Source organism: Aotus nancymaae, unplaced genomic scaffold (genome assembly GCF_030222135.1).
Source record: "Aotus nancymaae isolate 86718 unplaced genomic scaffold, 86718_ANA_hifiasm-v0.15.2.pri h1tg000041l, whole genome shotgun sequence".
NCBI classification, from domain to species: domain Eukaryota; kingdom Metazoa; phylum Chordata; class Mammalia; order Primates; family Aotidae; genus Aotus; species Aotus nancymaae.
Genome location: NW_026988455.1, coordinates 23597026 through 23624101, shown reverse-complemented (window position 1 = coordinate 23624101; position 27076 = coordinate 23597026). Strand labels below are relative to the sequence as shown.

Below are 27076 nucleotides of genomic sequence, written 5' to 3'. Positions count from 1 at the left end.
GGCCAGAGGGGATGGACGAACCGATCTCCACTCCTGCGGTTAAGGGCAAGTCAGAGGAGCCACCAGGCACAGAACTCCAGAGGGACACAGAGGCCTCCCACCTTGCTCCCTATCAAGCCACCTTCCCTAAGATCCACAGCCGCAGATTCAGGGAGTAAGTGAGCCCCTGCCTGCCAGGGACTGTCGGAAGAGGGAAGTGCTTCAGTTCAGTATGGCATTGATTTCTTCTGTAAATCCATGTTGCTGGGCCACACTGTGCTTTCACTCTTGTGGTTGAAAGTAGCCAGGAACCTGGTTACACTCGTTCAGGGAGAGCCTAATCGTTGTGTCTGTATCTGCTTCTACTGAGGTTCTTGTGGTATTAATGATGGAAGAGGGGCCCTCAGCCCAGGTTTGAAGTCAGGGGAATGGATAGTGAGGTGACTATGCATCACCTTGGGCCCCTTTTTCATGGTTCAATCTCTGTATAATTTCTTAGGGCAGCAGGATTCTTTTAACCTTGTGTACTCACTCCATCTTCTCCCCTGCCCACTTTTCTTCCAGGATAGTCTCCTGGCATTTGTCTTTATGACAGGGGGATGCACAGGGTAGTGGCTGAGATGGGGACCTGTGGCAAACTATGTTTGAGGGGGCAGCGCCCAGAGAAATTTCTCCCTTGTAGTTGGGAATGGGGGGAAATAGCCCAGTATTTACCTTTTGTAAATTTAAATCATCAGGAGCTTCACAGTTCTGGTTAGTAGTACTCGCTGAAACGACTTCTTGTCTGGTGCATTCTACGTCTCTTCTCCCTGGAGTGGGATGGGAGCATTGCTGCAGTGTCACAGCCAGTGGCACAATTCCTGATATCTGATGTTTCTTTCAGTTACTGCAGCCAGATACTTTGTAAAGAAGTGGATGCTTGTGTTACCGACCTACTCAAAGAACTGGTCCGTTTCCAAGACCGTATGTACCAGAAAGATCCAGTCAAGGCCAAGACTAAACGTCGACTCGTGTTGGGGTTGAGGGAAGTTCTCAAACACCTGAAGCTCAAAAAACTGAAATGTGTCATTATTTCTCCCAATTGTGAGAAGATACAGTCGAAAGGTAAAGGCACGGCGTGGTCCTGTGACATGTGGCCCCTGTGTGAGTGCCTAGTGTGCCATCCTCGTGGTCACCACACACCTGGTATACTGTGCCACAGGCCTTGACAGCTCATCTTTGTGGTTTTTGTTTTGATGAATTGTTTCCCAACTGCATTGAACATTACTAAGTGCCTTGCCCTCTGTAGGGCAGGTGGGTCCTGTGGTCCTGCACACGGCGGGCCTAGCCAGCCCACGCAGGCCTCTGGCATCAGGGAAAGACATGCCTCTGTTGTGCAGGCCGCCACCATGGGGCTGGGATGGTCACTGATCACTCACACCACAGAGATGCTATGCCTGGCAGCCAAGGAGTACCTACCTAAGGCTTTTGTCTACTTGACATTTAGTTGTTCAGTCTGTGGTTGACTCATCTGCTTGCTTGTTACAGGTGTGACTTTGTCCAAATATTTTCTTATTTTACTTAAACTGGAATATATGTTTTGTTGGATGTGATATGCTGGGTCAAGTGACAGTGAACCCTCACTTGTGACATCTCATGTTTGGCCTACACTTGTGCTTTCTTGGCTTCTGGAGGACTTGCCTGTCCCTGTTGTGTCCTCAAATTGAGCAATAGGAGAACTGATAAGAGTGATGTGGCATCGCTCTTATCCTTCATCTCCATCTAGGCTAGGGAACTCACAAGCTTCTCCCTGGCCCCATTCCTTTCTCCTGCAGTGTAAAATTCAATTTTTTTTTTGAGATAATGCATCCACATCCTGTGACTGAACCCGCAGATGACGTTTTCCAGTTATCATTTCCTACCTAAAGCCTGGAGGTTTTCTGACATGGCCGAGGCCCCCAGCCGGCAGCTCTTCCCTGTCCTAACTTGGTACGGGTCTACCATCGCTGCTGACAGAATATGACAGATGGGATCTCAGTGACCCACCCATCTGGTTATGTGCCCAGAGGCCTTTCCAGGTCATCGAAGAGGACAGGCCACATGCTTCCGTGGCTGTTTTTGTCAGTGTTGTACAAGTCCATAGCTAAAGGGTCAAATAGTCCTATAGGGTTTGTTAAGGGAGAGGCAGGCTTGGGCTCCCTCCCTTTCCATATCTCCATATAAGAGGCTTGTGAGCTACTACTTCACATGTTTTCAGTTTTAAGTATTTGTCAACTCCCCAGTAGAGCAAAAGGGCTTTGCTGTTACTTACCCTAAGTATAGTTTGGGTTATTGTCCTTGTTTTGTGGTGGTTGCTTAATTGTCTATATACTTAGCATTAATGAAACCTCATGCCCTCAGCCAGCTGCCTTGGTCTCTTCTAAGACAGTTGGTTATACCAGGCATTTTGCAGTTTTATCTGCTAAAGAAACCTGTATTCCCAGCTTGCTGTACCTCATGCGTTTGGCACTCAGGGATACCCTTGGCTCTCACCCTGCTCCCGATAAGGTAGTATTTATGGCTCCTTCTTGGGGTGCACTCTTGTTTTGTTGGAGCACTTTCCTCCAGTGGTTTAGGAGAAAAGGATACATGGGAGGCATATTTTGAACCTCTTGCTTGAAATCCAGAGTCTCTGATTCTTGATCCTTTGTGATCTTTTTGTACCCCCTGCTCTATGTGCGTTCACTGTAAGTGCCTTGTTACAGGATGTGGGACAGTTTGCATCCGGTGTCTTTGGCTCTGGGACATGTTGAATTTTTGCTTTAAATCCTCTCCTCCAGTCCCTGCCAGCTCTTCTTGGAACTGCGTCAGGGTCAGGCCTCTTGGACTGGTGTCTTCACATTATTTGTTTCCTGCTTCTTTTCATCTCTTCCTTTTGGTTTTATTTTCTGTTAGGATTTCTCAACTGTGTCTTCTAAACTTTCTGTGTAACTTTTTACTTCTGATATTTTTATTTTTGGGGAGCTGTTTTCATCCTCTGAAGATTCCTTTTTTTATCACATTGCTGCTGCCTCATGGATGCCTCTCTGAGAATTTTAATGATGCTGAATTGCTCTTACTGCACTGCCTCTGTTTCCTCCCAGTAGTTTGCTTTGTTTGTTTTGGCCTCTCGTGGTGGAGGTTTTCCACAGATGTCCACTATCCCTTAGTTGTCTGTGCTTATTTAAGAGCCAGTAAACAGCCGACTAGAAATCCGGGTGTGTAGCTGGTGTTGAAGGCCGTGAGCAGCATTGAGGGTGATGGTTCTCAAAATGTACCCAGCATCAGAATCACCCAGAGGGCTGGGGAAAACACAGATTCCAGAGTTTCTGCTTCAGTATGTCCAGTGGGCCCAAGAATTTGTACTTTGAGCAAGTTCCTGGGTGCTGCTGCTGCTGCTGCTGCTGCTCTGAGGAGTGCACTGAGAACTTCTGCTGTAGGACGATGTGGTCGGGCTGCTTCCATGTCGGAAGTGCCCCGGGTATCTCTGTCTCCCCTAGGGCTGGTCACATCTCCAAGGAAGACTTCTCACTGCCTGCTGGAGGGACAGGCGGACTTCACCCTGTGAGCTCATCCTGAGGTCACCACCGTTAGATGTGTGGTGTGTCATAGCCTGCAAACCTGTGCCATGCCTTTTCAGAGGGCTGCAGCTGAGCGACTTGCCTCTTTGCCAGTGTTCAACCAGCCCTCCTCACCGGTGCATCACCCTGTGCTGCCTACTCCTGGCCTTTGGGGGATTCTGGGGTCCAGGACTGGCTATTCTAGGCTTTTCTCACTGTTGGCTTAGGTTGGCTAGCTCAGTTGTCCATTTGCTGAAACTTTTTGCTGTTGTCTCCCACATTCTTCTATGGATTTATGTCTTTTAAAAAAAATAAATAATATATATATATACACACACATTCAACCCACAGTCACCCCACTTTCTTTTTTTTTTTTTTTCTTTGAGATGGAGTTTTGCTCTTGTTGCCCAGACTGGAGTGCAGTGGCGGGATCTCAGCTCACTGCAACCTCCGCTTCCCAGATTCAAGCAATTTTTCTGCCTCAGCCTTCCGAGTAGCTAGGATTCCAGGCATGTGCCACCATGCCCAGCTAATTTTGTATTTTTAGTAAAGATGGGTTTTCTCCATGTTGGTCAGGCTGGTCTTGAACTCTCCACCTCAGGTGGTATGCCTGCCTCGGCCTCCCAAAGTACTAGGATTACAGGCATGAGCCACCGCGCGCAGCCTGTTTTTTTTGAGACAGAGTCTCACTCTGTTGCTTAGGCTGGAGGATTGCAGTGGCATGATCTCAACTCACTACAGCCTCCACCTCCCGGGTTCAAGCGATTCTTCTGCCTCGGCCTCCTGAGCAGTTGGGACTACAGGCACATGCCACTACACCCAACTAATTTTTGTATTTTTAGTAGAGACAAGGTTTCACCATATTGGCCAGGCTGGTCTCAAACTCCTGACCTCTTGATCTGCTTGCCTTGGCCTCTCAAAGTGCTGGGATTACAGGCGTGAGCCACCACACCTGCCCCCACACCACTTTCTTAGAAGCCATCATTCCCTTTCTCTGCATCTGCCAGAGCATGGGGCTAGGTTTTTACTTGATCAGCATCATAAGGATTTGTTGTGCACTTAAAATGCGTTTGCTTAATCATTGGTTCCAACATGTTTTTGTTTTGAGGCATGAGGGACTTGATTGTATATCTTATAAATATTTGTCAGATAAGATACCCAATGGCTTGCGATCATCTTAAAGATAAAAATTGATGAATTACATTGAAGTACTGTATTTGCTCTGAGTGGCATTTTGCTAATAATTCTAAACTTAAACTTTGAAATGGAAATTATCTGAGCCGAGCATCTTGATTGACATGAGCTTTCTTATGGAACTTCAGTAGTTGGCCCTTGCCATGTGCTTTCATCTCACTAATAACAATGGGTTGGAGGTTGTTTGAGCAGAACAGTCTGGACTTTACTGCTGCTTGTATTGGGTGTTCCCAAGCCCACCACCAGGTTCAGTGATGTGCCAGGAGGATTCACATGATTCAGCATAGAGTGGTACTTGCAGTTGTGACTTACTACAGTGAAAAGGCACAAAGCAAAAGCAGCAAAGAGAAGAGGCACATGGGGTTAAGTGTCGGGGAACCAGGCTCTGGCTTCCAAAAGTCACTTTTAGTGACATCACATGGGAGACTCTTAATTCCCCAGCGAGTTGAGAGCCCCTGGGAACCAGGGATGCACATTAGAGACTCAGCGCCTGGGCTTCTGTTTGGAGCCAGTCACACAGTCATCCTCTGCCTAGCACATACGAAGTCCAGACTCCAGAAGGAAAGCAGGTGTTCAGTGGAAACCACAAAACACTATGGAGGCACAGTGAGTTACTCTTACCAGTTAGGGTGGTGGGAACCCTCTCAAAATCCAAGTTCACAGACCCCAGCCAAGGGCCAACCTGGCAGGCAGGACTCGAGAGGACAGTAGCCAGGCCTGCTGTGTTAGGTTGTTCCTGCACACTGCTCAGGTAACATTTCAAATGCACTCCCAGGAGCTGGAGTGGACACCAGGCAGAGACCCTCCAGTGAGAGACATGCATCTGACGTTAGGGGGACTTCGTATATCTCCCCTAACAAACTGAATGTAGATTTCACTATAATTATATCTAAGGAACACAGAACACTCCACCCAACCTCTGCCCCATCTCCCCTTTTTCCAGCCCATCCGGAACTGGTTATTTTTCTTCAAAGTTTTATTCCAGGAGGCTGCCTCCTCATCACTTTACAAATGCTTTGGGTGGATCAGGGGCAGGGGGTGGGCAGAATAAGGGCTGTGAGCTTAGAAATTAATCTCCTAACCAACTAGATGCAGAATGAGTTCCCAGTTTCCACAGTATTGTAGGACATGCATTGTAGAAGTTCCTCTCTTGAAATGAGAGGATTGATATGTAATTAGGTTCCAGGTAATACTATGCTAATTGTAAACAGTTGTTTCTTACAGGTGTTCTATAAGGACTAGGTGAGTATCCTGTAGGGCAGGTGCCTGGCCTGCAATGCTGTGTGCATTGGTAACTTGAAGGCATATGCTGTGCCTTTCTCCAGAGACCACTGTGTCTCCTCCCAGGGTGGGGAGGTGTGGGCATCCTCTTCGGGAGTTTTTATTAGCAGTTTTCTTATGAGGGAGGGTCTCAGCATCAGAAGCTTGGCATTTTCTGTGAATTGTTCATGTTCATTGCCCATGTGCTTTTGGGATGTTGCTCTTTTAGATTAATTTGTACCTTTTCCCTTTGAGTACAAGTTGCAAGTGTTTTTTCTGGTTTGTCAGTTACCAAAAAAAAAAAAAAATTGGCCATGCAGAGATGTTAAGTATTATGTATATTGGCATTTAATTTTTTTAATTGCATCTAGGTATCGTGTTATTTCTCAGCCTTCTCATTCCAGTGTTTACAAGGTTTGCTTTAAAAATTCCGTTTATCTCCTGGTTCCTTCATTTGTATATGTTTAGGTGGGATTTATTGTGGTCTAAGATGAACTGGATGAGCCCACCCAGTCCTCCAGGATCTTCTCCCTGACTAATCCAAAATGCTGTTCCTCATGTACTGTTTCCATTAAACTCTGGTTGTGTCTTGTGTCCATTCTGTTTATCTGCATAACCTTGTTTACACTGTGGTACCTTTATAGTAAACTTTCATACCTGACCATGTTAGCCTGACATCTTTTTATATTTTTTCCATATTTTTTATCTCTCAAAGAAATCCCATCTATAGTAACTTAAAGTATTTTAAAGCAGGGATCCCCAGCTCCTGGTCTTCAGCCCTGGTATTGTCTGTGGCCTCTTAGGAACTGAGCTGCACAGCAGGAGGTGAGCAGTGGGCTGGTGAGCATTACTGCGTGAGCTCCGCCTCCTGTCAGAGCAGCCGCAGTGTTGGATTCCCATAGGAGCACGAGCTCTGTTGTAAACTGCGCATATGAGGGATGTGGGTTGCACACTCTTTATGAGAATCTAACTAATGCCTGATGATCTGAGGTGGAACAGTTTCATCCTGAAACCATCTTCCCCTGTGGAAAAATTGTCTTCCAAGAAACCAGTCCCTGGTGCCAAAAAGGTTGGGGACTGCTGTCTTCAAGTGTTAGATTAATGTAAAGTTGACGTTTCATCATTTTGGATCATTCTGTCCAGGAGCATAGGTGACTTTTCATTTGTTCACATTTTCTGTGGCTGGGATGGTTTAAAAGACAAAGTATCGTTCCGTTGCCCAGGCTGGAATGCAGTGGCATGATCACAGCTCATTGCAGCCTTGAACTTCTGGGCTCAAATGATTGAGCTTGCCTCAGCTTCCTGAGTAGATGGACTACAGGCACATGCCATCACACTGGGCAGATTTTTCTTTTTTTTTTGGTGGAGATGGGGTCTTACTATGTTGCCCAGGCTAATGTGTTCTTTAACAGCATGTTGACGTCTATAACTCTTTCATGTTTCTTGAAAAATTCATTCCTACCAACTTGTGTTGTAAATGGAGTCATCTCTTTGATTACATATGCCAGCTGGCTGCTGTGTGAACGTATAGAGACTTGTGTCAAAGCCCCTTATTTACTTCTCACACGGTTAGGAGTACTTCTCAGGTGCTGTTGGGTTTCAGGTGGCCAGGTGCATCACCTGCACACGGTGCTCATTTCACCTCGTTCCTCTTGCTGGTGCATCAGCCTTGGTTGGTCCCTGTCCCAGAAGTATAGTCAGGGAATAGAGGGTAGTGAGCCCCCGGGAGCCACACCTGTGCCTTGACCAGGGGTACAATGTGGAGTAAGGAAGTTTAACCTTTCTGTGCCTCTGGTTCTCCATCTGTCAGTGAGAACACAAGCATCTCTCTGCCTTTTGGGATTTGGGGGAGGACACAGGAGCTAATAGGTGTGAAGCAGTTAGTTGATCAGTGGCCTGGCATGTGGTAAGTTTCAGTAATACTAACAAATAGTTAACCTTCCCTGTTAAGATAATACCAGCTGTGTGTTTTCTTTCCATATTTTCCCATATTTTTGGAGAGTTGATTCTTCATGTGGCTGCAGCTTGCTCTCTCCTGGTATTTTCAGGGGGCTTCTGCCTTGGGTGTAAAATCATAGACAGGTGTGTTGCTAAAAAAAAGCCCTTTGTGACCAGTATTAATACCACACTCCATATGACATGTCTTCCTGTCATCTTTCATTGTACTTTGACCAGGTGGGCTGGATGACACTTTGCACACAATTATTGATTACGCCTGTGAGCAGAACATTCCCTTTGTGTTTGCTCTCAACCGCAAAGCTCTGGGGCGCAGTTTGAACAAGGCAGTTCCTGTCAGCGTGGTGGGGATCTTCAGCTACGATGGGGCCCAGGTAAGCGCACAGGGCACAGGCCTCTTCAGTCACTGCCCATGGGAGGAAGTGGGGCAGGTGGCCACTGTGGGCTCACCCACAGAGCAACCCCAGAACTTCCAGTAGGCTGGTATTGAGAAGCCACCATTGAGGCAGAACCTTCTTATAAAAAGGTAGCATTTGTCTTTTTGACAGCATGAGGTGTCTGGTTCTGAATTGAGCTCTGTTCTGGGCTTGCTGCCGACATAGTGGCACCTCAGGCGGGTCCAAGAAATCGGCCTAGCCCACTCTTCACTCTGGGGCAGCATCCCTGGTACTCATCCACAAGCATGGGGTCCACATTGCCCTGTGTCACCCCTGCTTCTCTCTGGAGGGTGCCATTGCTGAGTTTGAGGGGACCCGTATCCTCTGTAGCTGGGATGTTACCTGTGTGCTCTCACTTGTGCCCAAGGATCAGTTCCACAAGATGGTTGAGCTGACAATGGCAGCCCGACAGGCGTACAAGACCATGCTGGAGAATGTGCAGCAGGAGCTGGTGGGAGAGCCCAGGCCTCAGTCACCTCCCAGCCCACCCACACAGGACCCCAGCTGCCCTGCAGAAGACGGCCCCCCAGCCCTGACAGAAAAAGAAGAGCCACACTACAGTGAGTGCCTAAGGGAGAGTCATGTCAGGTTGAGTGTCCTCCAAGTTACTTATTGACTTTAATTAATTAGAGTCCCCAGGAGGGCAGCTTGACCATTGATGCTGCAAGACCAGCTGAGTAGCAGGGCCCAGTAAGTCCAGCTGAGACTGGTTGTAATAACGCATGGTAAATCCAGCCCATTTCCTAAGAGGTATTATCAGACTTTTGAAGTTGGAAGGACTTGTCACTGACTGTCTCAGACTTCAAGTCAGATGTCTCCTGACAGTGGGTGGCCTTAAGGATGGCTGTACCCAAGAGAGGCTTGGAAGGTCAAGTAGAGGTTCAGTCCTCTCCTAGCCTACCCACAGAAGGCCCTAGCTACCCTGGATTGCCCACCCCTGCCAGCCAGCTTCTGCTCAGTAAGGGGCAGCCCCGGCCCAGCAGGCTGAGAACAGTGGGAGAACGCCTGCTAGGGCACCTCTGAGCACCGTGAGCTGCAGGGCAGTGGCCACAAGCTCCCTTGCCCATGCTGCTGGTTTTCAGACAGGAATTTTCCAATTTGTTGATGCCTGTTCCTCACTCGTGCCATTTTCTCATTTTAGTTGAAATCTGGAAAAAACATGAAGCATACAGTCGATGTGTCTTGGAGCTAGAACAATCCTTGGAGGCTTCAATCTCTCAAATGATGAATATGAATTTATGAGAGTTCTTGCCTTGTCTGTATTTTGGGTAAGGAGGGGAGGTCTGAAAAATACTTTGAGGCTTTTTCTTCTCAGTTTTTCATGACAACGTAATTTGTATAACTGTTAAATCTGGAAATTGATCAGCATTAAAGGACACATGAAGCAGTGTCTGCAGGCCTTGAATGCTGCAGAGCCTGTCAAAGAAGGTCGCTCAGATGCATAGATGGTAATCTTCTCTAAAAGCCTGATGATACAGTCTGGCTTTCTGAGCACACTGTGGATCTGGCAAATACTGGAAAATGTGATATTTAGAATACTTTGGCTGCTAAAGAAACTTCCTCTCCATTGCGGAATAACTGAGCCAAGTGAATGAGTTTGTGGAAAGCAGGTGCCGAGCTCCTGCCTGCTGGAGGTGGCCATGGAGGGCCATTCCCACCTGGCAACAGCACCATCCTGCAGGGAGCTACTTGGCAGAGGGATGCAGGGCTGCTGGCATCAGAGCGAGAGGGCTATGGGAAAAGGCCCTTTCTCAGGGGATGTAGCTTTTTTTAACGATTTGGGGACACTTGGGGGATTTGCCAAAATGAGCCTCAGAAGGAAAATTGGTTTTCTAACCTGTGACTTTTTGCAACAAATTATTCCTTTGTCTTTATTTTTCAAGGAAACAATGTGTATTAAAGTACCTAGATTTGTTCGATAATCAACAAATCTTTCCTTTAAATGAACATATTCTGAATGTGGTTTCTGTCTTAGAGGCCAGGAGGACAGAGTTTACTTTCATATTTTCCCTGTAAGTAAGAGGGCTTATTTATTTTAAATAAAGAGTAATTATTACATTTTGTTTCAGACTCTGGTGATTTTAGGCTATCCGTGGTCTCTGTTTTACTTGATCATTCCTATGTCTTAATTTATCCCTTTTGGACAGTCTGGGCCCTGAAGTAAAGGGGGCCACATAGGGCAGGGAGGGTTCTGCTACCCCTAGCACTCTTAGGTCTGGAAGTGGTGATTATCAAAACCTCCAACCCTGCACAGACCTGCTAGAAGCAGATCTTGGCTCAGTCCCGACCTGCGCTTGCGTTCTTTTCACCACAGCCAATGGCAGGAAAGAATTTTCATTGCTTTTTGCTTGTCATGTAAGCAGGTTATTGTTTTGGCTTTGAAAGTGCTCTTAACTGAATTCAGTCATGCCAATATTGTACCTCTGAGAAGTGGCCTGTGATGAGCAAATAAAATTGGAATAATGAGTCAGAAATGGCATGCTATGGGCAGGGGCTGGAAATGTGACCAGAGGTTGGTGTATGAAGCACCATCTGCCCTGTCATCTGTGGAGCTCACAGTGCCCAGCGTGAGCCCTGCTGTTCTTTACACATTCTGAGCTGGTGAGACATGGGAAGTCAATGTGGTCAGCCAGGCCATCAGTAGTCCTAAGCAGCGAGTCATCGCCACTCATTTCTTTTTCAGGGCAGTCAGTGGGGCCAGCAGGAAAGGAGAGGTCTTCCCTGCCTCCTCATCAGTAGGTAGCAAATCAGTCGTGGTAAGTTTGAAAATAGGAGATTATTTGAGAATAAAAGTTCCAAAATTAATTCGTGGGGAAAAAAATAAAATAGCCTATCAGCTGCACTCAGCAGCTAGTGTTTTAAAATTTGATAAATCAAAAAATTAAAGATATCTACTAGATTAATTCCTTTGCTCAAAGCCCCTTTTGGGAGCTTTCTAGGTCTGTGACATTTGTTTTGTTAATCTAAAGATAAAAGCAGCTTAAACAGAGTAAGTAGGCCTTTTAACATTTCATGCAGCTGCCGAGAGCTTTATTTGTCCTGGGACTTAACCAAACTCGTCACGGGGTTGCCTGGTGATGCTATCATTTTCTTGTCAGTGAAGAACTCCAGGTGAGGCCACTGCTGCAGGTGATTTCAGCTCCCTCAGCATGCAGATGGTGCTGCATGAACACAGCTCTGGGCCAGGGGAGCCAAGTACAATCACTTAACAATGTACAACTCTTATTTTTATTTTTTCCAGCAGAGCAAAGACTCAAAAATTCATTCTCATAACTAAATTTCCCACTCCACGTTACGAAAACTTCAAGTATGTAATTATTTTGTTAAGCATGAAAGTGCTCAAAATCCAGACTTCAGGAGAAGGTACAGAAAACAGCACCAAGAATATAAGCCCAAAGCCCACAGCATTTCACTCAGCAGTTTGTAGTGGCTGGAGCCAGACCCAAAGCAAGAACCACAGTAAGCTGATGGATATTTTACAGGAAAACTTCAGGTTGTGAGTATGTGATGGTTCTGTTAACAAGACTGGCATCCTTAGCTGGATGGGCAAGCACACACCTCGGAGGCAGCTGGGCCTCTCGACTTGGGATGCGGAGGGAGAACATGTGGAGACAACCAGGGCGTCTCCAGCATCTTCAGGACACCTCTGTTGTGATGAATCCTGAAGGAATTGGCAGGTGATGTATGCTGATCCCACACAAAGGCTGTTACAGACCTTGTCCGGCTCCAGAAAGAAGGGGTGCAAAACAGGCCATTGTCATAGTGCTAGGAAGACAATGAGTATTTGCTAGGATCAGCAGAGGGGTGCGGCTTGACTTGTAACAGAGGCTTTGGTTTTATGATGATAGACATGAAAACTGTCATTCCACAGACAAGAAGAGACGTGTGTATAAGATTAAAGGCTGAGCAGCTTTAGGACAAGTTCACACACACAGTGACAGAGTCTTCAGAGATACAGCTTTAATAATTAGAGACTTGAAAAGCAGGTAGAACAAAACATCAGACTCATTCCATTGTCAAGAAATTTAATGTGGCACCAGGAGATTTGCATAATTGACCTGTTTGGCTTTCTGCGTCAAGCTCAGTGTCTTGTTGCAGAAACTGAGTATTGACGGGATACACTCAAGAGGCATAAACTGCAGCGCTTGATAAAATAGAGCCCAGTATTTTGAGGTTAGTGAAGAAAACACAAAGACTTGACAGATGCACTCCCAGATCGCATCTCACAGTCATTCAAGGTTTAAAGCAAGGCATTTTCATGTGGAGTCTCACCTCTTGTCCCGGTCATGCATCTTAGAGTTCCTTGGCTAAGTCTGCAGGTGGGAGAAGTGGCAGGCTTGATTTGCATCAATAAAAGCAGCGATCTGCGCTGGCCATGCTAACCCTGTTGACTCTTAGGGGTGGGGGTGCTCTGTAAAGGGGTCACTAGGGCAGTGTAAGATCGGCCTTCAGAGCCTGCTGCCTGTCCCTAGAGGAGCCTACACACAACACACAGTTGTTTTAGATCAAGAGAGCGGCTGTCGAAGCCTGTCAGCCATCCTAGCTACCCGCCTGTGCCAGACAGAACATCCTGTCCCAGGTAAGCAACTTATTTTTCAAGTCTTGGTTCCTGTCGCAGGCTTGCTCGGGTCCAGTGCATCTCCACTGTCCCCCCTTTGGGAGGTACCCGTCAGGCGGTAGCCCAATGGCTGTGTTCGGAGCAGGCTTAGGTAAGACAGCTCACTGCTGTGGGGGCCCAGGCCTTCTCCAGGGGTGGCTGTGGTCAGTGGCAGCAGGGTGTGCTTGGGGTCGAGGTTGGTGTCGGGGTCTGCTTCCTGGTGGCTACAAGGTGTCCTTGCTACAGCTTTCCTGAAAGAACAATGTGGTCTTTGAATCCTTGTCAGAACAGATGGGCCTTTCCTGCTCTGCAGCCCAGTCTGTTTCGTAGCCCATCCCAGGCAGAGCACTCAAGGTCTCAGCCCCCTGTTGTGGTGTCCCTCCTTAGCGTCTAAAGATCCAAATAGCAGGAGTGTTTCTCTCATACGACAGCAAGGCAGGGTGGCAACACATTCACTCAACTCCCAGGTTGTCCTGAGAGGGAGAAGAGCTGGAGAGAGGGAGCCTGTGTGTGCTGAAGTACAGAGGATCAGCTGCAAGTGCTTAGCGTTTGGTGGCAACAGTTCAGGGGATCTGCTGGCAGCCACGTAACTCACAGACCCCACGGCCGGGTGCTAGCACACACAGTGACGAATCCCTGCCTTTGTCTTCTGTATTGGCTACTTGGGAGCCAGGGCTGGACAACTTTGTCTCCGTAGGGGAAGCCCTGTCTAGGGAGCCTCTGCCTCGCTGCCTGCAACTTCCATGCTGTAGCCCAGGGCTTAGCTTAAACCTGCCAGGGCTTAGCTCAGGAAGCCACTCCCCACCCCTCCAGCAGGTGCCGCAGGTGAGGCACCCAGCCAGGAGCCACCTGGAGAGTTCACCTGTCCAGGTTTCCTGCTCTCCTCAAAGTAGTGACTGGTTGAGAGTTCTGTCCAGGGCGTGCAGTGGCTGTGGAGGCCCACCTAACCAGACACCCCTGCCCGTGAGTCCCTCCCAGTCTCGCCTCCAGTCTCCTGTAAGTGCTGGGGCCAGATGCCCCTTGATCTCCTGAAGCATCAGCAACAAGACATGGGATTTCCCCATGCAGAGTTGCAGGTTTCATAAAGCAAACTGCTCCGTGGCTAAGAGGGAGCAAGTGGGGTCCATGCAAACGGGGCCCTTGAAAGATGGAGGTGGCAGGGGCCCTGGCCCGGCTCCAGCCCCCTTTCTTTGCCCAGCTGCAGCCACGTACCCACGCCTTCCTCCAGCTCTGCATCATCCGGTCATGCTCCCCAGCCACAGCCCTCCAGGCGGAGAGCTCTCTGGTCCACTTCTCTTGGTGGGTCGCTTCTGGAAGACAAGCAGGGTCCCCAGATCACAGTTCTGCAGGCATTTACAGCACCCTTAGTGCCCACTGGCCACCTTTCTCAGTAGAAAGCCAATAAATCCCAAACCCAAAATGCTACCGTGCAAGCATGCCTTTACAGCATGTTTTTTTCACTACCATTGTAAGTAGTGAAAAATCACCTAAAAGGGTTGCAGTGGGCATGGGAATCACTTACCAGGTCTCATCACAGCAACCTGCACCTTCGAAGTCTTGTTCCCTGCTGAGGAGAGGACAGAGCAGCGATATTCGGCGCTTTCCCGGATGGCGTCCTGCAGCCAGCTAAGCGCATGGGCCCTGCCATCGGGCAGTGCATGGGTCTGCACAGGGACACAGGTCTCCAGGGCTCGCCCATTCTTCTCCCAGACAAAGCGGATATCTGCAGGACCTGGGGGCACAGACCGTTTCCAGCTCTGAGTCCACATTTAGGACTCGAAGCTACCCCGGGGGGGGATAAGGGGTTATCTCTTTTGTCCCAGCTGGACCCGAAGTGACTTGGGACAACTCCCAATTCAGTCCCTGGGATTCCCCTGCAGGTGGCTTCCCCATGGCCAGTGGGAGCCTTGGCCTTGGCCCTCATCCTGTGGACTTCTGCTCTCTGACCTTAAATGCCATTTTTCAAAGCACATCTGTGTGTCCTGTGTCCCCCATGACCCCCTTTCTCGCAGCACTGTGCCAGTTTCCTGCAGAATGGTTCTGGGTCTTGGAACAGCACCCCACCTCACCCTGGCCCAGCTGCCACTCTCATGTCCTATGACCACCTGAACAGAGACATCCCAAAGGCCCTGCCATCACCAGGCCACAGCACAGAGGCCCAGAGGTTGGCCAGCTGTGTGCGGAGGGGGATGGGCCAGAGTGGGGACCATGAGGGCCTGTCTCTCCAAGTGAGATACTGGGACCTGGGGCAGGCTTGGAGGGGAGCAGACACCACAGGGGGCTGGAGAGCTCAGACCCTGGCAAGGGCTGGGCCCTGCAGAGTTAGAACGCTGGGACCGCCGAGTGCAGCATATCCAGGATGGGCTTCCAGCCTTCAGCATGGACCCTGGGCCCAACATTGGCCACTTCTCCCCTAAACCTCAGTTATTATTGTCTGGGCTTTTGATCTTAATTACTTATTGAAAAAAGTAGAGGGGCCAATTACTTCACATACTCTCAGTCTGTCTGACCCTGTCAGGGTGCAGCCTGGCTGGCCTCAGCTTGTCTGAGGGAGAGATCAGGAGGGTGGGCGAGACAGGGATGTTCCCCTGTGGCCCAGGCTGCCTCACCTGGGGAGGCTAGCCTCGTCCCAGGGCAAAAAGGCTGCACAGCCAACCCTGAGGGCTACCCACAGACCCCATATTTGTTCCAGGTGGCTGGGGTGGGGCCGTAAAAAACAGAGTGTTGAGGGGGCCCACAAGCAAGGTCTGGTCAGCAGGTCACCTCCCAGCCTTCCTTCCCTGTGAAGTTTGGTGGCCCTCCAGGGGCCTGCTGGCCATGTTGGGACTGGCTAAACTCCCTGTCCCTTACTGAAGGAAAAACAAGCACATCCACTTTGATCTGCTTCACACACTGGCTTCCACTCAAATGCAGAAAGGAGTGAGGGGGGCTGCGTTCCCTAAGCTCCAGCCCCAGAGTGAGTTGGGATGACGAGGAGGGCCAGGCCAGGCCCTGGAGGGCAGGTGAGGGGGTGCAGGTGCCCTTCTGTCCCTGAAGCTCCCGCCTGTGGTGAGCTGGGTAGGCTGGCCAGCCTGCGCCGCTGCTTCTGGCTCCCACAGGTGCAGCCTTCATCAGGCCAGGCACCCCAGCAGCGTGGACTGGGTTGATAGCCTCCTACATCCTGCCCAGTGACCTGGCTCTCCTTCCTTGAAACCCACCAAGGCCCCCAAGTGGGCCATGAGCCACCTAGACCAGCGCTGGCCATGCTCCTCTTGACCATGACACCTCATAAGAATTAGTCTTTAGAAGTTAAATTTGCCCTAGATGCCCATCAACCTGGGAATGACGAAATGTGGCTTCATGAACGTTCAGCAGTGAAGAGGAAGGAGTTCAGAACACTAAGCAGGAAAAACAAATTCCAGAGCCAAAGAAGTCAAAAGTACCTGCACACACACACACAAACTGGCCTCGTTCTCAAGTGTCAGGGGAGGATTGCATCCAGATACAGGTGCTAAATAGTGTGGGAGGACCCATGCTCCCCTCCCTGGGGAGGACAGTGGTGGCCAGGGAGATTTTCATTTCTCTAGCACGTGCTGGATTTTTGAAGAGATCGCCAGTTAAGGTGACTTTAGTAATTTTCCCTGCTTTACTGACTGTAGCATCTACTCACCTTTGTCCAGTCTCTTGGTCAACAATTCCCCACTGTCCATGATCATCAGAGAGTGTTCCTCCCAAGGGCTTGACCAAGCTCAGACCCTTTAGCTCAACAGTCCTAGGAATGAGTCCCAAGGTAATGACCAGCCCAGTGAAGCCGTGTTTCTATCAGTGAGGAGTTGGGAAATGTCCAAGAAGTGGGTCACAAGTCATTCATTCCAAGTCTCATCGAAGGATATTCAGCAATACAGAAAAATACTGTTAAGTGAAAGAATATCTAGGAGTATGTGTGCATATATGTATACACATGTGTATACATGTGTGCATGTAGATACAGTCATGTATGTGCACACAGAAATGGCCTAAAAATGGCCGGGATGCTGGTGGTAACTACCTCTGGATGGTCAAATTTGGGAGTTTAAATTTTTTTCTTTATCCTTTCCTGGAGTTTACAAATTTACAACAAACAATCATTGCTTTTATAATAGTAACAATAAAAAAAGTGTTATTTTGAAGGAAACATTCTATGAACTCAAGGAAATTCAGAAGGTGCTCCAAAACTGTTTTGCATGGCAGCCCATCTGGCCCTGGCCTGCTGGACAAGCCCTTGTGGACAGGTTTGGTTTTTGAGCAGAAAAAAAAAAAAAACACTTAACACTCTATAATTTGTTTTTTCCCACTCAAAATGTTTTGGAATCTAGCCACAGATAAGTCCACATATCTATCTGCAAACACAAGTCCATATTACATCCACGTACAAACATGTCTCTCTAGGTGCCCACCAACTGGGAAATAGATACTCCCTTCCCCAGCCAATGGGCATCCAGGTAAAACCTCACTTTAAGAAACAGATTTTTTTGAGGTGTTGTCATCAAGTAACACTTTTCTCTGAACAGTGAAGTGAGTTCTATAAAAGCCTAGTCTCCTCCCTCATATGCTGGCACCACCCAGTGGTGACCTGCACCAAGAACCACCCAGGAGACTGGAGCCGCTGAGTCACAGGAGCCTCTGGAAGGGTCTCATGACCAAGCCTTTGAGACTAAGAATCTGGGTAGCCTGAGCTGGACTGGATTTGTCACCCAAAGCCCCATCATGGGACCACTGACTGCAAAACCTTCCAAAGATCTACACTCTGGGGGTGGGAGCAGAAACAGGCACCTGTGCTCACTGCTAGCATGAGGCATCAGTAAATACTATTTGAATCTGTGTTTGATCATCATAAGACATGAAAGATGTTTTAAAAAGTACTTACGTTCCGTGTATTCCTTTTTAAACTATCCAACTCTTTCTGAATGCATGAGAGAGAGGGAAAGTGAGAGTTAACATCAGCGTGCAAGGCCACCCCATCAGCACTGCACCCTCAGCGGGACAGGGCAGTGGCAACCCAAGTCCGTCCCCCGGAGGCCTGCTTGGGAGCTCCTGGAATGCTGGGCCGCCAGTGGGGCGCTGTCTTCCACCTCCCAGCAGGGGCCCCTGGAAACACTGCTGGTTTCTTGCTCGGGCCAGTGCTCCAAGCCCCCTAATCATCCAACCCTGTCACCTCAAGAGAGAGGCCAGGCTGGGGTCCTACTCCCAGATCACCCCCTTGGCCTTGGCCTCTGTTGGTGGGGACAGGAGGCTAGTCTGATGCTGTGGGGCTCAGCAGCCACCAACCTGCATGTGCCTTGGCTCTTCCCAGTGGCTAGTCAGGGGACACTGGTCGTGCTCTCAAAGAAGCGAAGTTGTCCTGGCTTGGAAGATCTCAGGTAGAGGTCCTGAGATGGATGCTGCCTCCTGCCCCTGCCTGTCACTGTGACCAGTACTTTTAGAGAATTGGCTTAAGTTGGAGGCAAATAAACTTTAACTGCTGGCACGATCTTTCTCTTATAGCCGAGACTGTTGTGAGAAGACTGGTCACCTTGGTATAAGCAAGGGCCAGGTTTATCCACCAAAGCTGGGTTTATTATGTCTACTCAGGAATCCAGGGAGGCTGCCAGTGGCCTGGGCTCCAGCAGTCACTTCGGCCTGTTGCTGGGGCACCTCCCGCCTGCTCACTCCCACCCCAAGCCTCTAACAGGGCCGGCTGATACCAGGTCCACCATAGCTTCAGAGCTTTATGGATGTGATCACAAAAGTGGAGCTGATTCTACTCTGTAACAAACCAGGTGCCCTCTGAGCAGTGGCCTTGCCCTGAGGAGGCCCTGGAGGGATGGTCAGTCATCTATCCAGTGACTGAGGCCCATCCTGGCAAGTACCCCCGGTGCTGTCCCCTGCAGCACTGTGTCCTCCCGGCATCCCTACTGCACGTGGCCCACTCTAACCTCAAGGCTGACTGCTTCAGGGCCAGCCCATCTCCCAAACTCATGTCCAAGTAGCCTTCCTGCAGCTAATGGGGTAACGAGGCACATTCCCAGAGGGGCCATTTCTCTGTACCCAGCGCTGGCCACTGGCCATCATGTCTTCCATGATGGGACTCCCGGCTTGTCCCTGCCTGCGCCTGCTGCCCAGGCCTCATTCTGACACCCGCACCCAGCCTCTCTCCCTGAGCAGCCCACTGCTTCCCCAGCCCATCTCTGCTCTCTCCCTGAGCAGCCCACTGCTTCCCCAGCCCATGTCTGCTCTCTCCCTGAGCAGCCCACTGCTTCCCCAGCCCATCTCTGCTCTCGCCTTGGGGCAGGGTCTCTTCTAATCCTGGGCTTGGGTCCCTGGCCCCTCCTCCCTCCCAGACTCTGGGGACCCTTCTGGGGACAAGGACCATCCAGCTGGGGGTATGCCCCAAGGCTCTGCTGGTCATCCCTTCTGTCCTCTCCAAGTCACAGAGTAGCCAGGGGCCCTGAGAGGAGGGAGGGGAGAGTGAGACCCCTGCCATACAGGCAGCAATTCTGACAGCTCCCTTCTCTGAGTCCTCCTCTTCCTGACAGTCATCAGGGCGACGCAGCCTAACATTTTACTCAGGTACGCTCTGACCACCCAGGGCATTGGACCAGCACTAGTGCTTCTGGAATGCCCCTGTTCATGCCTGCCATTTACTGGCCAAGCCGGTTTATCAATGTGGGCAGGAATCCTTCTCTGCAAAGGGACCTGAGCGAGTACCACCACTGAGGCACCTGCAGGCATTGCTGGCTCCACGGGGGCTTGTGGGAAGGCACCACTGAGGCACCGAGGGCATTTCCAGACCCCAGGTAACTAGACAGCTGTGTTGTAAAGGCACATGGAATTATCACAGATAACAGAAGACACACGCACAGCTTCTGGCAAAGCTGCCTCATCTAACATGCTAAGGACCTCAGAGCACAGGAAGGTGATGGCACCGCCTTGTCCTGGCCGGCAAGGGTGGCTGGCCCAACACGCAAGGTCAACTAATTCCCAAGATGGCCGTGGCCTTTCAGGAGAGTCTGAAACAAAGGGAAATGTCACAGAGCAGCTGGAACACACAGTGCCAACAAGCCACTGTGGCCACTAGGAATGGGGACCCTCTCCAGACCCTATGGCCCCTCAGAGGCCGAAGGGTGCCTTCTGCTGCTGCCCTCTGATGCCAGTGGCTCCAAGGGCTCTGATTTCTAACACTGTAGTCAAAACTAAAAGGCCGTCCCAAATCCAAATATCCAAATGCTGCCTGAAGTATGGGGGAGCCATTAGTAGCTTTGAAAACGACACAGGTCTAAACTCGACATGGAAGAGAGTCCTGGCAGGGGTGAGAGCAGGGCCCTGACAGAGCGAAGATGGCGCTTTGGTTAAAAAATTCTATCAACCTGTCTTCCGGTCTTTCTGGTCCCGGTCACAGAAGCAGGATGACGAAGGGAACATCATCGTTTGGGAAGAGTCGTAATAAGACGCACACGTTGTGCCGCCGCTGTGGCTCTAAGGCCTACCACCTTCAGAAGTCGACCTGCGGCAAATGTGGCTACCCCGCCAAGCACAAGGGAAAGTGTAACTGGAGTGCCAAGGCTAAAAGACGAAATACCACCGGGACTGGTCGAATGAGGCACCTAAAAATTGTATATCGCAGATTCAGGCATGGATTCCGTGAAGGAACAACACCTAAACCCAAGAAGGCAGCTGTTGCAGCATCCAGTTCATCTCAAGAATTTCACCAATTAGTCACGCAATAAATGTTCTGGTTTTAAAAATACAAAAAAAAAAAAAAATTCTATCAATCTATTTATGTGGTGTACACTAACGTATAAGCTCAAGATTTGTATGTGCATGTATACACAACCCACGCCACCGTTCATCTCCATCGATCCTTCCATATGCATGCCAGACGCGCTATGTGCTGACCCAGGGGTGAGGGGTCATTTTTCACCCATCTGCAGTCCCAGTGATCCATGAGGAACCTGGGTTCATCACTTCAGAGGAGCAGAGCTTGGCAGCATGCTGACTTTGTTCCTTCAGCTCCAGCCCGCTTTCCTCTCCTTGTCAATACACATGCTCTCCATTTCCATGGGGTTGCATCCCAATAAACCTGAGTTGAAACGATCCTAAGTCAACAATGCGTGTGTGTGTGTGGTTGTGTATGTGTGAACAACGTTGTGTGTGGGTAGCGTGCATGTGTCTATGTGGTGTATATGTGGTATATGTGCTTTGGTGTCTACAGTATGTGTGTTGGTGTGTGCGTGTCACAGTGGTATGTTTGGTGTTTGGGTGATGTGTGTGGTATGCTGTGCTGTGTGTGGTGCATGTGTGAGTGGTTGTGTTTGGTATGGTGTGTATGGGGATAGTTGTATTTTAGGTGTGGTGTGCAGTGTGTGTACTGTGTTGATATGTGTGCACATGTGTAGTGTGCATGGTCTGTGTGGTGTTTGTGTGTGATGTATGTGATTTGGTGTACATGATGTGTTTTGTGCTGTGCATTTATTGTGTGCATCATGTGGTGTGTGTGTGTGGTGGACATGATTGTGTTTGTGGTGTGGGTGTCTGTTATGTAATTTGTGATGTATGTTGTGAAACGTGTCATGTGTGGTGTGGACTGTGGTGTATCTGATGTGTGTATATGTGGTGTGTGTGGTGTGTCAGTGGTGTGTGTGGCTGGTGTATGTGGTATGTAGGTGATGTGTGTCTGTTGTGTGTGTGTGTTGTTTAGAGGGGGTACAGTATAGTGTGTGTGGTGTTAGTGTGTGGTATATGTACAATATGTGTGGTGTGTGTGGTATAGGTGGCATAATGTGTGTAGCTTGTGTGTGTGCGGGGTGTGGTGTGTGGAGTGGTGTGTGTGTGGGGGTGTGGTGTGTATCTACAGTGTGCTGTGTGGCTGATATTGGGTGTTTATGTCTGGGGTGTGGTGTGAATCTGGGGTGTGGTATCTCTCTGGGCTGTTGTGTGCATCTAAGGTATAGTGTGAATCTGGGGTGTGGTGTATCTGGGGTATGGTACGGTGTGTGTATGGGGGGTGTGGTATGGTGTGTGTATCTGGGGTGTGGTACGGTGTGTGTATGGGGGGTGTGGTATGTGTCTAGGGTGTGCTGTGTGGCTGGTATTGGGTATGTGTGTCTGGGGTGTGGTGTGAATCTGGGGTGTGGTATGAATCTGGGGTGTGGTGTGTATCTGCAGTGTGGTGTGTGTGGGGTGTGGTGTATCTGGGGTGTGGTATGTATCGGGGTGTGGTATGTGTCTGGGGTGTGGTGTGTGTCTGGGATAGGATGTGTATCTGGGGTGGGGGGTTATGTGTCTGGGGTGTGTGTGTGTGTCTCGGGTGTGGTGTGTGTGTCCCTGCCCATCCTTCACGGCTGGCACCAGGGTAACTACAGGAAACACGCATTGTTAGTTGCATGACAGCAATCCGTCCCAGGGCCAGAGTGGTGCAGGATGGCTGTGCAGCAGCTGTGAATGCTCTCAAGGCCGCTGCCAAGGTCGCTGTCCCTCCTGTGCGGCCACAGTGCACAGAGGCAGGTGGCTGCTCCTAGCTGCTCCAGGCCCTGCTGGTGCACTTAGACCCCCAGAACTCAGGATTGCCGGGCGAGCGGTTCCCAGGATACGGGCCCCAAGGGAGTGCAGTCCTGACCTGCCCACCCCCTTTGTCACTGAGCCCAGGGGACCATGCTTGGGGGTGACACCTTGTACCATCTCACCTGAGCACTGCAAAGGCATGGTTCCTATCAGGGAACCATGGTGTCATAACCTCTCTTCTCAGGACTGTCCCAATATGCCCCAGGGACAAGGTTGGACTGTGCGGGGGGCTGTTGGGGGAGGGGGAGGCATCAGTGGATCTTTTGTATCATCTTCCATTGATAATTCCCCTTCCCAGAGGCAAGAACTGTGGTGGAGAAGGGAAGAAATGCGTCTAGGTGGAGAGGGGCACTGGCAGCCAATCTCCCACCCTAGCTCCCGACATGGGCCCACAGGTGTGGCCCTGTCCCTCCCTTGGATGGGCAGCGAGGCCCCTGGGTGCAGGACGAGAGTGGACCTCCACCCTACCATCAGGCCTCAAGCTCTCCCTTCCACAGGACACAGGCCTTTCCACACTACTCTGCCCATGTGGCTACATCACCTCCACTGCACCCCACGCTGGGCCCTTGTGCCCTGGCAGCCTCTGCACACACCATGGGCTGCGTGTGGTAGACCCACCTTGATTCCCCTTCAGGGAGTGCTTTGGTCTCAAAGGGCCCCCATCTTTCCTGGATGGCCCAGTCCATGGGGCCACCTTCTGAGCACTGGCCAACAGCGTGTTGGGGTAGGTGGGGATGACGTCTCCTGGGTGACACATGGGCCTCCACCAGCTCTGGGGCAGACACAGTCCCCAAGTGTGACCTTGACCACCTGACCTTCCATCAGTCAGCCCCCTCTGGGGGGTGAGATGCTCCCCAAGACACAGGGTCACCCAGCAAAGCTGGAGGCACCAGGACACAGCATGGAGAACGGAAGATGCCACGGATGTCGTCTAAGTTTCATATTCTAAAAACACTATGCTAGCCCTTCAATCAGACAGCCCCCAAACCACTGTGACAACTACCATGAAAACAGCTGTTACAGGAAAGAAAAACCCAGCCAAGTTCCAAAACAGCCCTGCCCTGGGTGGCTGCGGGAGGACACAGAAGGAAGCGGCAGGCCTGGGCCTTGAGCACATTGTAATGCCATCTCCAGGCCCTGGGCCTCACCTGGAATGGTTCATTCCTGGCCCACAGGGCAGAAGATGGCACTCACTCTCTTCAGGAAAGTCTTTGGGACCTGCAAGCCACACTGTGGCCTCTGCCACAGGAAGCATCTGCAGACCCCAACAGAACCCTGGAGCCTATTCTGGGGAAATTCACAACCACGACCCCTCTGAGCTCATGGAATGCCCATGATGCCCTGGCCTTGGGCCACCCCGGAAAGGGCTGAAGCCACTCTCTCCGAAGCTGGTTCTCCATGGGGAGGTCTCACAGGCTGTGGCCTCAGTGGAACAAGGGAACGGGAAGGTCCCAGATGGGGCCAAATGCCTCTGGAGAGCAAGACCACGTGAAAAGGGGTGGCAGAGGACTGGAGGCCTGAGTTCCCAACCTGTTCAGTCCCTCCTGAGTGCTGGGAAAGGACCCCGCTACTCTCTCAGCTCCCCTACCCGCTACACACTGCTCCCGGCCACGCTGCTACAAGCCCATGGCTATATTCACCAGATCTGATCTGTGGCTGCCAGATTTCTGTGAGGTCTGCCCACGGGAGGCACTGACAGGAGACAGGAAGTCAGAAGGAAGAAACGTTTCTGTGGCTTCTCGTAGGACCTCCAGCAGTGGTGAAGGCAGCGTGGCGGGCAGGGGGAGGCTGCAGGTCACGTGGCCACAGCCTCGGTGGCACAGCAAGACCGAGTAACAGTGTTTGACATCTCGCTCTTCCTGCCCACTGCTGGTAATAGAAACCTCACCTTCCCATTTTGTTCCCAGCCCTTCTAACACCTTTGTAACCAGTTCCCTGTGTTAAATTCCCTGTGCTTGAAATACCTGGAGTGGTTTCTGTTGCTGTAACAGCAAAGTCCCTTCTCCCTGGGCACCTGTCTTTCATTCCCTATGACCCCAGGGGGCTTGTGTGCATGACTAGCTACAGGGAGCACACTTGGGAGCCTCACATTTAAAAACGTAACAGTGGCCAGGCGTGGTGGCTCACACCTGTAATCCCAGCACTTTGGGAGGCCGAGGCGGGTGGATCACCTGAGGTCAGGAGTTTGAGACCAGCCTGGCCAACATGGCAAAATCCTGTCTCTACTAGAAGTACAAAACTTAGCAGGCATGGAGGCATGTGCCTGTAATTCCAGCTACTTGGGGGACTGAGGCAGGAAAATCACTTGAACCCGGGAAGTGGAGGTTGCAGTGAGCCAAGATTGTGTCACTGCACTCCAGCCTGGGCGACAGAGAGACTCTGTCTCAAAAAAAAAAAAAAAAAAAAAAAAAAAACGTAACTGCTCCTGACCACACGTTCTGCCTGTGCCTGCCAGCAAAGGAGCCCTGGGTCCATGGCCAGTCACAGGGACCCAATACCCGCTTTCCAGCCTCCCCACCAGGAAGGAGCTTCCTGGGTCTGCCTGAAGGACTTCAGTGCTGTGACAGGACACAGGCTCCATGGAGACACGAAGCTGTCTGGGCTGCCTGCCCCAAGGCAAACTGAACTACCTGGCTGAGAGCAGCCAGAGATGGCTCAGCACAGGCTTGGTCCATGGCACCCAGTGAAGGGCAGGAGCCACACAGCCAGCCCAGCAAAGCTCCGTCTCCGCAGCGCTCCACGCGCACCAGCAGCTTCTCCTGTCCGATGCCGACTGCTAAGAGACATTCTGGGCTCAGCAGACATGGGCCACCTGGGGCTCTCAGAGCTTGTTTAACGGGAGAGGGCAGCACCTTAAAACTCTCAGGAGCTACTGACAGTATGTTTAAAATGTTTAAAAAGGGAGCAATTGGGTTTGCATTTCCTCTTCATTAACTTCATTCCTCCCCCGGGCAGGCTCTAAGATGCCACCTCCTTTCTTTATCTACTGATCAGTCAGACAACAACACAGTGGCCACCAGGGCCACCAAGCACTGCCGGAAGCACCGGATAAATCTTTGAAGTGTGGTTCTGGACCTTCCGCTATCTTTCAAGAGCAGACATTCCATCAGAATATTTTCCAATCCAGGGCAAATGCCTCCTATGTCCCCACGGAGTATACTAGACTCAGTCTTTTCTGCTGTTATTTTAAAATGATGATGGTGACTTTTGAGACAGGGTCTTGCTCTGTGGCCCACGATGGCATGCAGTGGCGACACCGTGCCTCATTGTAACCTCAAACCCTTGGGCTCCAACAATCCTCAAGGCACGTGCCACCAAGCCTGGTTCATTTTTTGCATTTCTGGGTAGAGATCAGGTCTTGCTATGTTGCTCAAGCTGTTCCGGAACGCCTAGCTTCAGGCAATCCTCCTGCCTTGGCCTCCCAAAGCAGGGGGACTATGCTCCCCAATCTTTTCTGCTTTTAAATACCACAAAGCAAGTCAGTAAAACAACTCCCAATCTGGAAGCTCTGAATTTTTTAAAAAAATTTCCAAATACCACTTATATCAACCTCCAAATTGTTAGCAGAAATAGAAGCACTCTGGCTCTGGAGGCTGAGGCAGGAGGATGGCTTCAACCCAGAAGGCAGGGGCTGCACTGAGCTGTGATTGTGTCACTGCACTCCAACCTGAGTGACAAACGGAGACCCTGTCTCTTGAAAACATAATTTTTTAAGGGAGAAGCAATCCTATATACCATGGGTTAGAAAATTGGGGCCTTTGGGGCAAATCTGGCCCACCATGGATTTTTGTGAATAAAGTTTTATTGGCACACAGCCTTGCCCACTCATTGTGTACTGACCATGGCTGCTTTTACAATACAACAGCAGAGCTGAGTGGCTGTGACAGCCCGTGGCCACAAGGCCTAAATATCTAGCTCTTTACAGAAAACATCGGCTGACCCCTGTATACCAGAAGTGGCTTCATACTGTTTACAGTTTCCCTCAGGATGGACCCACAGTGAAAGCGTGAAATGGCTCAACCAAGGGATGCAGCCACGACAGGTAAGGAAGGTAAAGGAACATGTGGAGGGATGTGGAGGATGCCCCCACCCACCACCCACCTGCAGGAGGAGACAGATGGATGGGGCACAGAGCACACAGAGGGCCCGACTCACCTGTGGCCTGGCAGAAGAGGTGGAAGGTCCCCAGGACGTGCACGTGCTGTGCCTGGTCACTCAGGAAGGGTGGCAGCAAGGAGACGCTTGAGCTGCTGTCGGGCTCTGCACCCGAGGCTGGCCAGGGGGTCCGGGGAGAAGAAGGCCTCCCGTCCCCTGCATGGCCCAGACAGGACAGGGAGGAGGAGCCAGGAGGAGGGAGGGGCTTAGGAGATGAGGCTGTGAGACAGAGAGGACAGAAAAGAGAGGGCACTGAGGAAGAAGTCGCCAGGAGCACGTCCCAGGCCAGAGAGGGCACAACACAGCAGGAAACAGACAGAAAAGAGCAAGCCCAGCTGTCCCGCCTGGGCCATGCAGGGGCAGGAGGCTGCACAGCCTCTGCT

At 50.5% G+C, this 27076-nt stretch overlaps 3 protein-coding genes across 16 annotated transcripts in view; 2 read left to right on the top strand and 1 right to left on the bottom strand.

Moving 5' to 3' along the window:
• Window positions 1-10441, top strand: part of SECISBP2 (SECIS binding protein 2) — a 41694-nt gene extending 31253 nt beyond the window's left edge. For all 12 annotated transcript variants that reach the window (XM_064361583.1, XM_012463185.2, XM_012463179.2 and 9 more), the window contains 5 exons: window positions 1-154; window positions 863-1083; window positions 8166-8320; window positions 8751-8943; window positions 9525-10441. In XM_064361583.1, coding sequence (XP_064217653.1) covers window positions 1-154; window positions 863-1083; window positions 8166-8320; window positions 8751-8943; window positions 9525-9625 — 824 coding nt within the window. In that variant the 3' untranslated portion in view covers window positions 9626-10441. The remainder of the gene's footprint in view (window positions 155-862; window positions 1084-8165; window positions 8321-8750; window positions 8944-9524) is intronic.
• A 1887-nt stretch (window positions 10442-12328) lies between these two features.
• Window positions 12329-27076, bottom strand: part of SEMA4D (semaphorin 4D) — a 128722-nt gene continuing 113974 nt past the window's right edge. For all 3 annotated transcript variants that reach the window (XM_064361589.1, XM_064361590.1, XM_012463288.3), the window contains 4 exons: window positions 26694-26912; window positions 14503-14712; window positions 14193-14290; window positions 12329-13231 (listed from right to left, as the gene is read on the bottom strand). In XM_064361589.1, the coding sequence (XP_064217659.1) occupies window positions 13205-13231; window positions 14193-14290; window positions 14503-14712; window positions 26694-26912 (554 nt within the window). In that variant the 3' untranslated portion in view covers window positions 12329-13204. The remainder of the gene's footprint in view (window positions 13232-14192; window positions 14291-14502; window positions 14713-26693; window positions 26913-27076) is intronic.
• On the top strand, window positions 20341-20750 carry LOC135268677 (large ribosomal subunit protein eL37-like). Its single transcript, XM_064361591.1, has one exon. It carries the CDS (start codon window positions 20384-20386, stop codon window positions 20702-20704), a length of 321 nt encoding a protein of 106 aa, XP_064217661.1. The 5' UTR covers window positions 20341-20383; the 3' UTR covers window positions 20705-20750.

Excerpts from the sequence above, each read along its gene's own strand:
- LOC135268677 (XM_064361591.1), top strand. The coding sequence starts at position 20,384 with ATGACGAAGGGAACATCATCGTTTGGGAAGAGTCGTAATAAGACGCAC.